This window comes from Dipodomys spectabilis, unplaced genomic scaffold, assembly GCF_019054845.1.
Source record: "Dipodomys spectabilis isolate Male_0828 unplaced genomic scaffold, ASM1905484v1 ptg000363l, whole genome shotgun sequence".
Taxonomy (NCBI): domain Eukaryota; kingdom Metazoa; phylum Chordata; class Mammalia; order Rodentia; family Heteromyidae; genus Dipodomys; species Dipodomys spectabilis.
The window spans coordinates 3187264-3205253 of NW_024871040.1; the positions used below are offsets into that span (position 1 = coordinate 3187264).

Below are 17990 nucleotides of genomic sequence, written 5' to 3' on the forward strand. Positions count from 1 at the left end.
TGTACTGAAGGCCTTACTTTCATTAAGCCTTCTCTGGATCTCAGCCTTCTGAGTAGCTAGGATTATAGGCATGAAGCAAAATGTCACTTTTTGGTGTGTGTTGTTTCTACGGCTTGAACTCAAGATGTCACTTTTTGGTGTGTGTTGTTTCTACGGCTTGAACTCAAGGCCTGGATGCTAGAGCATTTTTGCTCAAGGCTATGCTCCATCACTTGAGAGACAACACTTCTGGCTTTTTTGGTGATTAACTGGAAGAGTCATCAACTTTACTGTCTGAGCTGGCTTTGAACTGTGATCTTGGATCTTAGCCCCTGAGTAGAAAACTATTTTTTTTTTTTTTAATGTTGGTGGTAGGACTTGAATTCCAGTTTTCAAACTCTCTTGAAGCTTTTTCTCTCATGGCTCGTGCCACGCCTTGAACTACACCTCTATTTATGGCTTTTTGCTGGTTAATTGGAGGTAAGAGTCTCATGCCTTTGTCTGCCAGGCTGGCTTTCAAGGATCCTCAGATCTCAGCCTCCTGAGTAGCTAGGATTATAGGTATGAGCCACTGGCAATGGCCTTGAATATATATATATTTTTTTGGGGGGGTCCGGTCCCAGGCCTGAACTCTGGGCCTGGGCGCTGTCCCTCAGCTCTTCAGCTCAAGGCTAGCACTCTACCACTTGAGCCACAGCGCCACTTCCGGCTTTTTTTCTTTTTGCTTATGTGGTGCTGAGGAATCGAACCCAGGGCCTCAGGCATGCAAGGCAAGCGCTCTACCACTGAGCCACCTTCCCAGCCCCTGGACTTGAATATTCATTTTTTACCTCTTGAGATTGTAAGAATATTTTTTTCAAAAATTTTAAACAAAAATATTTTAGTCAACAAAAAAATAACATTAAACAAACAATGTCTGAGATGTCACATTTCTGAAGTTAGGATTTAACTGTTTCTCGCTAGCATGGTAGGTAGACCTGGTTTTCATCTATTGAATTAGCATATGTTTCATCATGAATATAGAACACAACCTTCAAATCTCATGTGAACATCTGAGTCTTTTCTGGAAATTACTGCTGTGTCCCATTGCTCTAGTTATGTGTCAGTACCCTACCGTTTTAATTGCTGGTGAAGAGAATCTTCCCTGATTAACCTTTATTTCAGAAATACTGCAGCTTTTCCTATGTACTTTTCCACATAACTTCAAGATTACATTTCGGAATATATATATATTTGGTGTCCTAGTCCTAGAGCTTGAACTCAGGGCTTAGGTGCTGTCTCTGAACTCTTCTGCTCAAGACTAGTGCTCTATCATTTTGAGCCACAGTTCCACTTCTAGTTTTCTGGTGGCTAATTAAAGATAAGTATCTCACAGACTTTCCTGTCTGGGTTGGCTTTGAACCATTAGCCTCAGATCTCAGCCTCCTGAGTAGGTAGGGTTAAAGGCTTGAGCCACCAACACCCACCTTTCTGATTCTGAAAGATTTGATTAGTTGTATTTGCTCATGTTAAATTGATATGTTTATGGAGAACTGACTTCTTTCAGTCATCCTAACTAATTAATGGCACATATTTTGATGAGTAATTTGGGCAATATAGAGTGAGACTGCCTTCATTTTTTCCTTTTGTTTATATTTCTTGTTACATCTTAAGTATTTCATTTGAAGACGTGATTGATTCTTCTTGTACTTCTTCTTCTTCTTCTTCCTCCTCCTCCTCTTCTTCATCTTCTTTTTTTTTTTGGTGCCAGTACTGAGGCTTGAACTCAGAGCGTGGGTACTGGCCCTTAGCTTTTTCACCTAAGGTTGGAGTTCTAACACTTGCCACACCTCCACATCCAGCTTTTAGGTAGTTAACTGGAGGTAAAAGTCTCTGTGAGACTTATTTGTCTGGGCTATCTTTCAACTATCATCTTCAGAGCTCAGCCTTCTAAGTAGCTTCCTTCCTTCCTTCCTTCCTTCTAGTCCTGGAGCTTGAACTCAGGGCCTGGGCCTTTAGCTTCTCTGTGTTCAAGGCTAGCATTCTACCACTTTAGCCACAGCACCACTTCTGGCTTTTTCTGTTTATGCAATGCTGAGGAATGGAATCCAGGGCTTCATGCATGCAAGGCAAGCACTCTACTACTAAGCCACATTCCCAGCCCCTTGGCTCATTTCTTCTGTCTTCTAAAGGTTAGGATCTCATATTGATCATATCTAGTTACTTTACTTTTTTTTTTGAAACAAAGTCTCATTATGAAGTCCCAGCTGCCCTCAAATTCTGAGCCCTTCTGGGCATGCCATAAGACAGCACCTCCAAAATCACTAGAAAAAGCCAAACTGGAAGCTCAAGTGGTAGAGTGCTAGCCAAGCAAGCTCAATGCCCTGAGTTTAAACCTCAGTAATAGCCAACAAACAAAAATCCACGAAAGTGTTTTTCAGTCTTCCTACCTCAACCTCCTGAATGCTGGGATCAAAAACTATGTACCACCATGCTAGCTCTACTGTCTTTTTTTTTTTTTTTTTGCCAGTCCTGGAGCTTGAACTCAGGGCTTGGGCCTTTAGCTTCTCTGTATTCAAGGCTAGCACTCTTACCACTTGAGACACATGTCACTTCCAGCCTTTTCTGTGATTTAATTGGAGATTAAGAGTCTCACAGACTTTTCTGCACAGGCTGACTTTGAACTACAATCCTCAGATCTCTGCCTCCTGAGTAGCTATAGTATTATTGGCACCCAATTCTTTCTTCATCTTTAAATGATACATTTTACATTCTTCTTTCCAGTTTATTCTTGTCTAACGGATAGACTGGGGCTTCTAAAACTATGTTAAATTATAGTCCTAACACTAAAAAGTTTAGTTTCTAAATTCTATTTGAAGTAAGACAATTTATTGCAATAAGGAAACATTCGTCTAATCTCACTTAATTAACTCAGAATAATGTTAAAATTTATGAAGCATCTCTGCAGGTGATCATACCATTTTTCTCTTTTCTTTTTACTCCTCTCCTCCCCTCCCATACTCTTGTTTCTTTTCTGCAGCAGTACTGGGGCTTTAACTCAGGGTGCCTCATGTTCTCTGTTGGCTTTTTTCCTCAAAGCTTGCACCCTACCACCTCAGTCACAGCTCTACTTCTGGCTTTTGGGGGCTAGTTGGAAATAAGCTTCTTATGAACTTTTATGCCCAGGCTGGCTTCAAATTATGATTCTCAGATCTCAGCTTCCTGAGTAGCTAGGATTATAGGCTGTGTCAGCAGTTCCTATTTCTTTTGACATGTAGACTTAAACTAATAGTTCTCACAAATCTGAACCTCCTGGATTCCCTGTAATAAACTTTACTTGGTCATGAGTACTAACCTCAACATGCCGCAAAGTTCTACTTATTACTGTTTTGTTTAGATTTATACCAACACTAAGATATAAAATTGATTTGTAATTAATATTTTCTACCTTTGCTACTGCTTTTTTTCTCTTTAGACAGAGCTTTACTATGTTGCAGCGGCTAGTCTTGAACTCCTTTGCTCAAGTTATCTTTCTACCTTAGCCTCCTGGATACCCGAGACATACCATGTGTCCCACTATAAACAAGAATTTGTAAGTTTGTGCTGGTTAACTAGCAATAAAACAGAAAGTGTAGCTGTAGTTCAAGTGGTAAAGTGCCAACCTTGCGTGAAAAAGCTAAGGGACAGTGTAGTTCAAGTCCCAGTACCAGCACAAACATAAAATAAGTTTGCAAGTTGTTCTTCTTGTCTTCTTTGTAAGACAGTATTAATTATCTATTCCTTAAGAGTTTGTTAGAATTTCCCTGTAAATTCTTGGTTTGCTGACTTAACTTGGGTAGACTTAACTTTTTGACAAATGTCTTGTATTTCTTCTGTAACAATTTTTTACATTTAACAATTATATTTTCTAAAAAAAATTATGCCTTTAGAGTCAGGCATGGTAGTTTGTGCCTACAACACCAGCACTACAGAGGTTGAAGCAGGACTATGAATTCAAGGCTAGCCTGGGCCACATGGTAATGTAGAGGCCAGCCATTGAATTCTTGTCTTATAAAAAAAAATCATTTTTTAAATTTAGTTGCACAGTGTGCAGCAGAAAGTTCTCATTGTTTTTATTCTTTTTCTTTTCTTTTTTTTTTAAGTTTTTTTTATTATATTTTTATTCTTTTTTGGGGGGTAATACTGGGGTTTGAACTCACTTATCACTTGAGCTTTAACCTGGCCTTTCGGGGTTTTTTTTGTTTTTTTTTTTTTTCTTTAGTGAACAGGACTCAAACCTAGTATCTGATGTTTTTGGATCATTGACTGGCACTCACACCAGCTCAGCCTAGTCTCCAACCCTTGATTTGCTTTGTTAGTCTTGGAACTTGAACTCAGAGCCTGGACGCTATCCCCGAGCTCTTTTTGCTCAAGGTTAGTGCTCCACCACTTTGAGGCACAGCTCCACTTGTGGTTTTTGAATGGTTAATTGGAGATTAGAGTCTCACAGGGCCTTTTCTGTCCCGACTGGCTTTGAACCATGATCTTCAGATCTCAGCTTCCTGATTAGCTAGGATTACGAGTGTGAGTCATTGGCTCTTGATTTTATTTATTTATTTATTTTTGTCAGTTGTGGAGCCTCGGTGCTGACCTTGAGCTCTTTAGCTCAAGGCAAGCACTCTACTTGAGCCACAGCGCCACTTCGGTTTTTTGGTGGTTAATTGGAGATGAGTTTCACGGACTTTCCTGCCTGGGCTGGCTCTGAACCACAATCTTCAGATCTCAGCCTTCTAGTAGCTAGGATTACAGGCACCTGGCTTGATTTATTCTTTATCTGTGATTTTTTTCTTGAAAAATCACTCTGAATATTTGTTCTTCCTTTCTTAACAATCATGGTTCAAAGCCTTAACAATCATGGTTCAAAGCCAGACTGGGCAGACAAATCTGAGAGATCCATCTCCAGTTAGCCAGCAAAATACTGGCAGTAGAGTATGTGGCTCAGGGGACAGAGTACCAGCCATGATTGAAAAAGTGGAATGAAAATTTGCGGCTGACTTCAATCCTACTATGGGCACACACACACCTACCCATACACACCCACACCCACACTCACAGAAAGGGAATCAAGTGTTGGTGCCAGAAACAAATGGCTCAAGGCCAGCTATGAAGTCTCTTATCTCCTTCCTCCTCACCACATAAGGCTTAGTTAGCAAGACCCACAGAACAACAGGTTTGGAACCATCAGCAGAAGTACCACCCCCTACTGCCACAGGGCTAGCAGTGTTCAAAGCACATTCACACAATCAGTCTCATGAGATAATGATAATAAGAGCTATTACTGTAGGCTCACAATGGAAAAAGGTCCTGGGCACCAGGACTCAAGTTTATAATCCTGATTACACAGGAGACTGAGATCATCTAAGGATTACCAGCCTGGACAAGGAAGTCTGAGATTCTTATCCCCAATTAACTACAAAAAAAAAAAGCCAGAAATGGAATTGTCGTTCAAGTGGTAGGAAGCTGCCCTTGAGCACAAAAAGCTCAGAACAGTGTCTAGGCCATGAGTTCAAGCCCCAGGACCTGCATAAAAAAAAAAAAAAAAAAGGATTAGAGGAAAAAGGAGTCATCTGACCAGGCATCTACCCACTGGGCCCTCTGGGCCTTCACATCTAACCTGAAAGGGAGAGTCAGCATACTATATAGATGAAAGTCTTGTAGCTTTTCAAGGGAGATTTGGAACAGTTCATGGATGGATAAAAAAATCACTCTGAATATTTGTTTCTTCATTCTGGATTTAACAAATATTTTTCTAATTGGTTGCTACTTGTTTAGAACAGGGGCTGGAAGGTGGCTCAGTGGTGGTACTTGCCTCGCATGCATGAGACCCTGGGTTGGATTCCTCAGCACCACATAAACAGAAAAAGCTTGAAGTGGCACTGTGGTTCAAGTGGTAGAGCACTAGCCTTGAGCTGAAGAGCTGAGGGACAGCATCCAGGCCCAGAGTTCAGGCCCCACAACCGACCAAAAAAAAAAAAAAAAGAACAAAAGCAATTCTGTGCATGGTTTAAAGCCAGACTGGGCAGACAAATCTGAGAAATTCATCTCCAATTAACCAGCAAAATACTGTCAGTAGAGTGTATGGTTCAAGTGAGTACCAGCGAAAATGTGGATTTCTGTGCATGGTTTCAATGAAGGACCTCCTGATGCCTTGAATAGACTGCTCACCTTCTAAATATAAAACATATGGGAGGTGCCTGGGACAATGGGGTCTGCTGCTTTCTCACAAGTCTTTACTATCCACTGAATCAACATATACCATTTCTAGAGAACAAAAATCAAAAGCAAGCATGACTACTGACATGAAGACAGCGGCAAAGGAGGAAGGAATCCACACTCCAGCTCTTTGCTCCCACAGGGAAATGTGTCTCTGAGCCCTACTTACTTTTTGCCCAGCTGCACTTCTAGAAATCATTCTGAGGAAACAGTCATGATGTGCTCAAAGACTCATTTATAATAACAAAAATTTTTGTAACAAAAAAACTGGACACACACTCCAAGTCTGCAATTAACAAGCAGTTTTAGTAAGTCCTGGCGCATTCACAGGACAGGAACCAGGATAGGCAGCAAGCAAATGCTGCAGAGAACTATTTAAGTGAACAAAAGGTCAAGGGTAGGGAAAAGACTGAAACATAGACATCAGAATGTTAACAGAGACTGGATTATGGAGAATGCTTATACTCTGGGGGCTTTTACTATTTTCTAAAATTTCAGCAATGTGCATATATACCTTTCAAAAATCAGAAAAGGAGGTATATTTACAAACAAAAATAAATAAATAAATCAGTGTGACTTCTTTCCCTGCTTGATCTCCGGTGGCTCGCAGTGGTGAGTGCAGTAAGGGCACTAGTCTGAGGAAGCAATCTGGTCTAGGTTATCTCAGGCCTCTCTCCTTCCGTAGGACTCAAGTGCACAGAACTTGGAGGAGGATGGGCCTCTGAGGCTGCTGGGAGGCTGGCCTTGAGACTGGTGCTTCCACATTGTAGGAGTCAGGTTGGCCCAAGTCTGTGAAGACCCTAACTAGGAAAGTACTAACTGGCTAAAGGAGAGAGGAAGACCTCCCAGAGAAGATCACAGAAAGTTCGGTGAATGAATGAGTACCCAGTGTCCAGCTGTGCTATGCAGAGAGGTGTGATTCTTCTCCGACCATCTGCTGTCCGTGTTTCAACTTGTTTCTTCAAAAGGTTCTGGGAAAGTAAAGTCATATAAATGAATAAATGGAAACGTTTCTGCCAACTAGTCCAAAAATTTCAAAAAAAAAAAAAAGTTGCTCCTTATTCTCTTTGTGATAAGAACATTTAGCATAAGCTCTATGCTCTCACCCAATTAAGTATATGATACAGGATTGTTAACAGAACTGAGTAAATGGGCCTTTGTTCCCTTGGATTAATACTTCCATTTCCTCTTCCCAGGGCCCCTGGTACCTACCATACTAATCTGCTCTGTGAGTTTGGTTAATTTAGATTTCTCATACAAGTGTTACCAGTACCATTTGTACTTCTGTGTCTGATTCATTGCTAAGTAGTAAATGTTAAATAAGTGTAGTTTTTTGTTTGTCAATTATACCTCACAATGATAGATTTGGGAAACCAAAGCCTTTAATAAGGAAATGTATTCTAACTCTTTCTACAGCCTTTCTACAGTACATTGAGGCTAACTAAGCCAGCTACTCAGAGCATGGCCCCCTGCTCTGCCACCCCACACCCTGCCCCCCAACCAGTGGTGAGGTTTGAACTGTGGGTCTGGGCCCTGTCCCTGAGCTCTTCAGCTTAAGATTAGTGCTCTACCACTTAGAACCATAACGCTATTTTAGGTCTTCTGGTGGTTAATTGGAGATAAGACTTTCCTGTCCAGGATGGCTTTGAACGGTGAACCTCACATCTCAGCCTCCTGAGTAGCTAGAATTACAGGTGTGAGCCACCAGGGCCCAGCTGATGAAGATGCTTTGAAACCTTAGTACCCCCATGAAGCTTTAGGCAATGGCCAATTGGTCCTGGCTGACTACAGGTCATATCTCAGGCTCAACACATACTCTCTTCCCCATCACTGATATCTATGGCCCCATCCTTTGTGCTCTCTTCAGACTGCCTATGTTATGGCCCACCTGCCTATTTCCTTTGCTCCATCCTCAGTGCCATGGGACAAACCCTCACTCACCTTCCTGATATCTTCCAGACTCTCTCCATTGACAACACCTGCTACTGAAGAAGCTGAGCCCATCTCCCTGGCTGTAGCAGTCTTCTGGTCCAGTTGCTGCTGCTGCTGTTGCCTCCTCTGGTACTTGAGCATCGCAGGGTTCTCAATGACAGCTGTGGAGAGCTGGGCCTCGGTCATGATGGCTAGACTCTTGCCATAGGTGGACTGATGAATGCGGCTCTGCCAGAAGCAGGGAGAGGTTGATTTGACATGCTGATGAATACCACCATGGTCAGTGATACCCACCAGTGGGTGCAATGTGGAGTCTACTTGCTCTAAGAGCAGAAGGGCTTGGGAGGCCAGCTCTATATCACTTCCTGCCCAACTCTGTCCAGATAACTCTTGAAGTCTCAAGCTCTCATGATATGTTACAGCTTCTATGTATCTATAGCTGGCAATAATAGTGAAATAATGGTAAGAAAACACTACATGGTCTGGATCTAGACTATATGACAAGAGATACCATCTTTTTTTTTTTTTTTTGCCAGTCCTGGGGCTTGAACTCTGGGCCTGGGCGCTATCCCTGAGTTTCTTTTTTTATTCTCTCAAGGCTAGCACTCTACCACTTGAGCCACAGTGCCACTTCCGGCTTTTTCTGTGCATGTGGTACTGAGGAATTGAACCCAGGGCCTCATGCATGCTAGGCGAGCATTGTACCACTGAGCCACCTCCTCAGCCCCAAGAGATACCATCTTGACTGATATCTGGGTGCCGTTTTACTAACTTAAGGCTCTTATTGAAGGCTCCACTTCAGGGACCTTCAACAATCCATTAGAACCAGTATGCTTTTGTTAGTAGACTTCAGCCTCATGGCAGGACTCACAGTGTCTCTAAGAGCAAGGGAGGCTTGGCATACCAGGTTTGGGAGACCCCTGTCTACTCTCCTGTGGACCTGCTAAAAAAAGTCCTCTCCTATTCTCTTAGGCCCTATTAGTCCTGTGCCATAGCTAGATAGCAACCCAAGAAAAGGAGGAATGATTATGCAAATAATCTTCAGGATATTCAGATTCTACTCAGAACATGAATTATAGTTAATGGGCATCTGCTTTATACCACAAGATCCTGGGAAGGTGAGGTTGGTTGCAGCTTCCCAGGAAGGGGAGTGGAGAAGGATGTTAACATTCATTCCTGTAGGTCCTAGGTTTAGTCAGGAATCTTTCTTCTGCCATCTTGGTTTCCCCTCACCTCCAAAATTCATTTCCTGGAATCTCAAGACAGGTTTTCCTAATGTCTCTCTTCTCTCCTCCCCCTTTTCCCCCCTCCCTCCTTCCCTCCCTCCCTTTTGGGACTTGAAGTCCTGGGGCTTGAACTCAATGTTTGGGCTCTGTCCCTGAGTCTTTGTGTTCAAGGCTAGTAGTCAACCACTTGAGCTACAGCATCCCATCTGGCTTTTTGGTGAAGATAAGAGTCTCACAGACTTTTAGCCTTCTGAGTAGCTAGACTTACAGACATGGGCCACTGGTGTCTGGCTTTCCCCCTAGTGTTTCTTAGACCTTGCAGTGATTTGGAAAATGGTAAACTAGATGGAGTTTTTTTTTTTTGGTCCGGTTGTGGGGCTTGAACTCTGGGCCTGAGTGCTGTCCCTCAGCTCTTCAGCTCAAGGCTAGCACTCTACCACTTGAGCCACAGCGCCACTTCCGGCTTTTTTTTTTTCTTTTTGCTTATATGGTGCTGAGGAATCGAACCCAGGGCCTCAGGCATGCAAGGCAAGTGCTCTACCACTGAGCCAACTTCCCAGCCCCTAGATGGAGTTTTTAATAGGCTCCAACATTTACCCTTTAAGGGGGTAAAAAGCAAAGCTGGGTATGTGATAACAGTGACTCAAGGCCATCGAGACACTTATCCCTTCATTAAAGACTGACAGAAAGTACTAGGCTCTAGTTTAGGGGCAGTGCTCTAGGCAGACCCTTATCTTCAAGGGGTTTATATCTTTTGGAGAGGATCCTAAAGTAGGTTAAGAGGAAGCTTTTTCAAGCAAGAGTTTCACTAATGGGAGAGTTACTGACCTGCTGTACTTTCATAGGGCTCCTTTCAGACAATTAAATATGATAGCTGGGCACTGGTGGCTCACACCTGTAATCCTAGCTACTCAGAAGGCTGAGATCTGAGGATCATGGTTCAAAGCCAACCTGGGCAGGAAAGTCTATGAGACTCTTATCTCCAATAAACCACTCAGAAAACTAGAAGTGGGGGCTGGGAAGGTGGTTCAGTAGTAGAGGGCTTGCCTTGCATGCCTGAGGCCCTGGGTTTGATTCCTCAGCACCACATAAGCAAAAAGAAAAAAAGCTGGAAGTGGCGCTGTGGCTCAAGTGGTAGAGTGCTAGCCTTGAGCTGAAGAGCTGAGGGACAGCGCCCAGGCCCAGAGTTCAGGCCCCATGACCGGATTCCCCCCCCCCCCCCCCCAAAAAAAAAAGAAAACTGGAAGTGGTGCTGTAGCTCAAGTGACACAGTGCTCACCTTGAGCTGAAGAGCTAAAGGACAGCACCCAGGCCCAGAGTTCAAGTCCCATGACCAACAAAATAAATAAATAAAAAATAAATATGATATATCACTAAGGGTCTGTGTGTAGGAACTACACTTTCCTGTTCTCATGACAAGTAAAGCAGAGCCTTTCCCAAACCCTTCCAAAAAGAGCACACAGGCTCCACTGCTGCAAGCAGAACACAAAAGAGAGGAGGTCGAGCTCAAAGGCAATCAACCTGATTTCATTTCTGTTCTTGTACATCACAGTCCCATATAGTCTTGGCAAAAAGCCATTCTATTTTCTGAGGTATAGTTACCTCACCAATGAAACAGGTAAAATCCCTCTTCCCCAAATGCCTCAGTTCTTTGTTATGGCATTTAGGGTAAAAAGAACTGCAGAAATAAATTAAATGGGAGGGGGGAGAGTGAGAAAAGATACAGAGCAGAAAAAGAAAGCACAATACAAATACATACAAATACAATGTATGAAATCAGGAGGGGTAAACAAATGCAACAATGGTACTCACTAGACACTATGTTGAAAATGAATTATGTAACTTGTAGGTAAGCGTGGGAGGGGAAAACTGGGAGACGGTGTGAGGGAAGGGGTGACATTGTCCAAAAAGAAATGTATGCTTTAACCTGACTTATGTAACTGTAACCCTTCTGTACATCATCTTTATAATAAGAAAAAATAAAAGTAAAAATAACAGAAACATATCTCCATGGAATCATTTGCTTCTAATACTTGTTTCCAGTTAACTGCACCAATGGTTCTCCAATTTTAACAGACTTGCTAAAACAAGTCACTGCAGCCAGGAATATAGCTTAGTTGGTAGAGCACTTGCTTAACATGTGCAAGGTCCTGAGTTCAGTCTCCAGTACCTGTAAGTCCCTCTGTAAGGATTTGCTGTGATTTAAATGAAATATACATGCAAAGCACATGACCCAGACTCTGACGAACAGGAAATATTAAGAATAACTAAGGTTATAGTTATAATTGCTTCTATGTCAGCACAAGACAATGGGCTAGGGAAAGTGACAAGAAGAGGGAGCCCTGGGGACTGACTCCAGCTCCTTCTAGAGTGAAAGACTCCCTAGGGTGGCGGGGGGTGGGGGGGAAGAGGGGGGAGGGAGGAAGATAAGGGGGGGAGTTATCATGATTTCAAGAAGAAATACCAATTATTCTTAATTCTGAAAGTTGTTTCTGACTTGTATAGAGACTTATTCTGAAAGTTGTTTCTGACATGAATAGACTTATTTTTATTAATCTATTTTGCAAAGAAGATAAAAATTACATTCTTTAAAAAGCAAACACTCCATAATACTTAAATAATGTGTGCATATCTCTCAAGAAAGTGTTGCAATGGCAGGGGTCTCAGATTGTGACTATTTCTGTAGCCACAAAGCGTGCAGCACCATGCAGGCTGCCAGCCTACCTTTTCTTCCTCACTCAGGGGGTCTCCGAGTTCATCCTGAGAGAAGTCAAGGAATGCCACAGAGCCATCCATGGAGCATACCAGAATGCCCAGACCATTCAGAGTCCTGAAAGAGACAGCTGTAAGCAGGATGGGAGCAAGTGCCTGAGGAAGACTCGATGACAAATGGTTAAAGAGGGGTAATGATCATGCCCTAAAGGCCAAAGGCAAATCTTTAGTTCTAGAAATATGTGCCCAGTATCTCTAAAATCATTTTAAAAAGCATCTCGAGAAGACAGTCTTCTATAAAACCTACAGACCCCAGTTTGTCTGAGAAGACTTTTCCTATTTGTACATCCTATCCCAGCCTAGTCATTCCCACACAGCAAGTGCAGAGCAGCTAGATGTTGAATTGTGGGCAAACTGCACTTTGGGATTTACACTACCTGTGAATGGGGCAGGAGGTTTCGTATCCTTTCAAAGTCTATGCACTGGGGCTGAGAAGGTGGCTCAGCGGTAGAGTGCATGCCTTACAAGCATGAGGCCCTGGGTTCGATTCCTCAGCACCACATAAACAGAAAAAGCCGGAAGTGGCACTGTGGCTCCAGTGGTAGAGCGCTAGCTTGAGCTGAAGAGCTGAGGGACAGCGCCCAGACCCAGAGTTCAGGCCCCATGACTGGCAAAAAAAAAAAAAAAAAAAAAAACAACAACAAAGTCTATGCACTGGGCTGGGAAGGTGGCTCAGTGGTAGAGCGCTTGCCTTGCATTGCCTGAGGCCCTGGGTTCGATTCCTCAGCACCACATAAGCAAAAAGGAAAAAGCCGGAAGTGGCGCTGTGGCTCAAGTGGTAGAGCGCTAGCCTTGAGCTGAAGAGCTGAGGGACAGCGCCCAGGCCCAGAGTTCAGACCCCACGACCGGAACCAAAAAAAAAAAAAAAAAGAATCAAAGTCTATGCACTGTAACAAGAATCCATCTTACCAGGAAATATCCATGATAGACTTGTCAAACAGTTCATGGATGACAACCAGAGGCCGTTTCAAACATGTGAGCTAGAAAAAGAACCAAATGTTAAAGCCATGATTGTGAACCCTCTTTATATTCTGCTCAATTCACTTTACTACCTCAGAAGCTTGGGTCAGTTTTTGCTAACACATATTACATATTCAACTCAATCTAGACATCAACTGCCAACAACCTAATCCATGGAAACCAAAGCCTACCAGAGGTATGCATGCTATAAGGCTAGTGGGTCTGACAGGGGAGATGGTTTTATTTGCATAGCTGGCAATAAAGAAGGCAGCATGGAAGGAGAGCTGAAGGATTATAGTCTTGAGGATAGTCAGAGAGGATCGAAAGAGCAGGAGATAATGTAGCTTCAGCGGGAACACAAGACATAGATAACATAGAGTTCTGATACATTATTACCCAAGGCTCAGGTATAGCTAGTTAGATAAATCAACAAGCTTACTTTGCAGTGTTTATCAGCTCACAAACATACAACAGTCAGTAGAAATGGTCCTTAATTCAGACCCAAAGTATACTAGATAAACTATCATGTAAAAATAACTTAATTCTCCAAAATGAGGCAAATATGTATTTATGCCTGCTTTTAAATTTGACACGTAATGTCTAGTGAAAACACTTTCTGTTTGACTGCATATTTGTACATGCTCATTAGGTAGTCACTCAAATATTGCTGGCATGTACTCTGAACTCCACATGTCCACAACTATAGTGAGCTCTCATGGTTAATTGGCCAGTCCTGAACCACAGGCTTGGATGGAAAAACACTTCTTCACAGGGCAGTGGACTCCCATGGGTACTGCTGAAGAGTCTGGAATGCTGAGCTGCTCAGACTAGTGTGTCAGGAAGGAGATAAGACTGTCCCAGTCCTGGGGAAGAGGCTGGAGTTTGAGCTATCTGAATTCCATTTTTATGAGTGGGGGGAAGTTTTCCTCCCATGAATGTGCCTATAAGACCCCACAGAAGCTGGGTGCTGGTGGCTCATGCTTGTAATCCTAGCTACTCAGGGGGCGATATCTGAGGATCACAATTCAAAGCCAGCCCAGGCATGAAAGTCCATGAGATTCTTATCTCCAATAAAACCACCAGAAAACCAGAAGTGGTGCTATGGCTCAAGTGGTAGAGCGCTAGCCTTGAGCTGAAGAGCTTAGGGACAGCACCCAGGCCCAGAGTTCAAGTCCTCCAACTGGGGGGGAAAAAAAAAAGACCCCACAAAAATCTGGGCCTATGTGACCAACCACTTGACATGAGCATTCTAAAACATGAATGGGCCCAACAAAGAGTACATCCTGAACTGAAAACCAGGGCAGGTTCAAGTTATGGAGTGGATGTTAAATGAATAGTGGGCCCTTACCAAAAAAAAAAGTGGGCTGGGAGTGTGGCTTAGTGGTAGAGTGCTTGCCTTGCACGTATGAAGTCCTGGTAGAGTGCTTGCCTTGCATGTATGAAGTCCTGGGTTTGATTCCTCAGCACCACATAAACAGAAAAGCTGGATGTGGTGCTGTGGTTCAAGTGGTAGAGTGCTGGCTTTGAGCAAAAGAAGTGCAGGGATGGTTCCCAGGCCCTGAGTTCAAGGCTCAGGTCTGGCAAAAATAAATGAATAAATTAAAATAAAAAATTAAATTAAAGAATTCCTACATGTGAGCTGGGTGCCAGTGGTTCATGCCTGTAATCCTAGCTACTCAGGAGGCTGAGATCTGAGGATTGTGGTTCGAAGCCAGCCTAGGCAGGAGACTTTGTGAGACTCTTATCTCCAATAAATTACTCAAAAAAGCTAGAAGTGGCTCTGTGGCTCAAGTAGTACAACACTAGCCTTGAGTAAAAGAAGCTCAGGGACAGTGCCCAGGCTCAGAGTTCAAGCCCCAGGACTGGCCAAAAAAAAAAAAAAAAAAAAGAATTCCTATGTGTGTACTTTGTCAGATTTTAAATAAGCTGTTATGTACTTGGTACCATGACACCTCCTACAGTAAAGGTGGAGTTGCCAGAGGTCAGGCAACACCAGCCTTTTGTGATAAGGAACTTAACAATGCTTCAGAGACAGGTATTCTACCACTTGAGCCATATCCCTGCCTCCCCTTTTTCTGGTGTTCCTGACTTCCGAGGTGGGGGCGAGGAGACATGAACTCAGGGCTTGGGGGTACTGTCCTTGAGCTCTTTTGTTAAAGGCTAGTGCCCTACCAACTGAGCCACAGCTCCACTTCTGGCTTTTTGGTTGTTAGTTGGAGATAAGAGTCTCACAAACTGTTCTGCTCAGGTTGGCTTCAAAACAAGAGACCTTCAGATTTCAACTTCCTGAGTAGCTAGAATTACAGGGATGAGCCACTGACACCTGGCTCCAGATGCTTCTTTTTACTAAACTTTAGTTATTCTATTCTTAAGTATGTACCTAAAGAGAAATGAAATCAAGTTGGGCATGGCAGTGTGTGTCTGTAATCAAATGATTCTAGGGGGCAGAGGATTTCACACTTGAAGTCAATATTGGCTACAGAGCAAGACCTTGTCCCAAGAAAACCTAGGACTGAGAATATAGCTCAATGGTACAGTACTTGCCCAACACACACAAGGTTGAATTTGATCCCTAGCACTGAGGGAAAATATGCCCACAAAAAGATATCATCGGGGCTGGAAAGGTGGCTCACTGGTAGAGTGTTTGCCTTGCATGCATGAGGCCCTGGGTTCTATTCCTCAGCACTACATAAGCAGAAAAAGACGGAAGTGGCACTGTGGCTCAAGTGGTAGAGCGCTCTCCTTGAGCTGAAGAGCTGAGGAACAGTGCCCAGGCCCAGAGTTCAGGCTCCACAACCAACAACAACAACAACAAAAAGATATCAGCTTTAGTCATATTTCATAACTGAAACAACACTAACGCCCATCAAAAGGATGCACAAGCAAATTATGATATGTTCAAACACCACAGATAATAGGAATAAATTATTGTGGAATGCAACAACATACACAAATCTTAAAAATATTTATGCTAGCCAGGCAACCACACCTGTAATTTTAACTACTTGGGAGGGTAAGATCTGAGGATCCTGGGTCAAAGCTGGCCTGAGTAGACAAATCTGAAAGACTCTTTCTTATTCCAGTTAAAGAGCAAAAAGCCAGAAATAGTGTGGCTCAAATGGTAAGATGCCATTTTGAGTGAAAAAGCAAAGAGGCAATGCCTAGAACCTGAGCATACATATACACAAAAAAGCTAAGTTAGGGGAAAAAAGGCAAGATACGAAAGAGTAAACATTATATAAGTGTGTGTGTGTGTGTGTGTGTGTGCGCGCGCGCGCACGCGCTGGTCCTAAGGCTTGAACTCAGGGCAGCACTCTACCACTTGAGCCACAGCACCACTTTCTGCCCTTTTCTGAGAAGTTTATTGGAGATAAGTCTTACAGCTTTTCTTGCCTGGACTCCAGGCTTTGAACTGTGATCCTCACATCTCAGCCTCTTGAGTAGCTAGGATTACAGGCATGAGCCATTGGTGCCCAGCTCACAAGTACATTTTATATGAAGTTCAAGAGCAAGCAAAACTTATCAATGGGAAGGGGTTTTGAGAGTGGCTGCTGGGTACAGTTGGGAGTGGAATATTTTCTGGGCATGAACAAGAAGTGTTCTGGGCAGTGGTTACAGTGAAATAACCATATATAACAATGTAACTGAACTGTATTTTCAGGTGAATGCATTTTATAAATGTTACATATCAATACAAACTATTTCTAACAGGAAGAAAACAAGAAAGCACTGACTGCTAAGGGTATATTCCTGGAGTCTGGACACAAAGTTGCCTTGGCTAAAGATCAGAGTAGCTTCTCCTAGGCTCAGGGCCAAGTCTTCAGTGTTTTTTCCTACATAGCAGAATAGCCAACAGGTTTGGAGGGGATGATCCCAGGCATAAGGTGTAAGTATACAAAGAGGACTTTGTAAAGCAGTAAAGACCCTTTCAGGACTTCAGGTTTACTACTTATTGGCCTAAGCCTTCCACCCCACCCTTTAGCAAAAACTCAGATGGCTTACCCATACAGAGAGTGAGCGGTCCTTGCTACCCACAGCACAGCAGCAGTATGGGCAGCTGGGCTTTGCAGAACTCCCATTCTTCTGCTTCTTTTTGAAGATTTTTGGATTGAATTTCTAGAGCCAAATAACAAAGGTTAAAATAAGTAATCAAGGGCCAAGCATGTACTCTATGCCCAAGCATAGAAACAACTCCCAACCCACCTCCCAGCACATGAGAGTCTCATTCACAGAACCTCTGAGCTTAGTTAGGCATGTGTGATTTTCTCTTCAATTGCTAATGAAGCAATGGAGGCTCCAAGAAGACAGAAAATGTGAACAGATTCACTAAATGAGTAAATGCTGAAATGAGGGTGTGAAGTTAACACCATTTTGGAACTAGAAAGCAGGTAAAGGGCTTGGGAGCTACTGGAACTGACCCTTTCAACTTTTGATATAACAAGATCTGTCTCAGGACTTGGGGATGAGCTGAGCCTCCAAAGGGACTACGTGGACCTTGATCTGCTCAATCTCCCCTTGATCTGCTCAATCTCCGTTTCTTCAGGGAAAAGAATTAGCAGGAGAGACTGGAACCATTTAATTCCCTCCCCCCCCCCCCCCCTTCACTGTTATTCACAGTTACTTCATTATCTAGCAGAGATCTACTTAGCTCTAGGCCCTCTTGATTCTATTGACCTGGGACAAAAGTAACCTTAACTGGCTGCTCAATCAAAGGGAGTTGAGCACCTAGGTAAGCTTGAAGTTAAGTTACCAAAGGCTGGAGGCACAAGCCAAATTACTTCCTGCCTTCTTGGATTGAGAGGGAATGGGTAATAGCTCTTGGAATCCCAAGTTATGACATCTAAGGGTAATGCTCCTTTAGAGACGGATGTCTCTTTAAAGGAGACAGAG

At 43.1% G+C, this 17990-nt stretch overlaps 1 protein-coding gene across 3 annotated transcripts in view; it reads right to left on the reverse strand.

The window, feature by feature from the left end:
* Positions 1 to 17990, reverse strand: part of LOC122095933 (protein HIRA) — a 91524-nt gene that overhangs the window by 34125 nt on the left and 39409 nt on the right. For all 3 annotated transcript variants that reach the window (XM_042666267.1, XM_042666268.1, XM_042666269.1), the window contains 5 exons: positions 17103 to 17216; positions 13050 to 13120; positions 12093 to 12198; positions 8152 to 8370; positions 7096 to 7181 (listed from right to left, as the gene is read on the reverse strand). In XM_042666267.1, coding sequence (XP_042522201.1) covers positions 7096 to 7181; positions 8152 to 8370; positions 12093 to 12198; positions 13050 to 13120; positions 17103 to 17216 — 596 coding nt within the window. The remainder of the gene's footprint in view (positions 1 to 7095; positions 7182 to 8151; positions 8371 to 12092; positions 12199 to 13049; positions 13121 to 17102; positions 17217 to 17990) is intronic.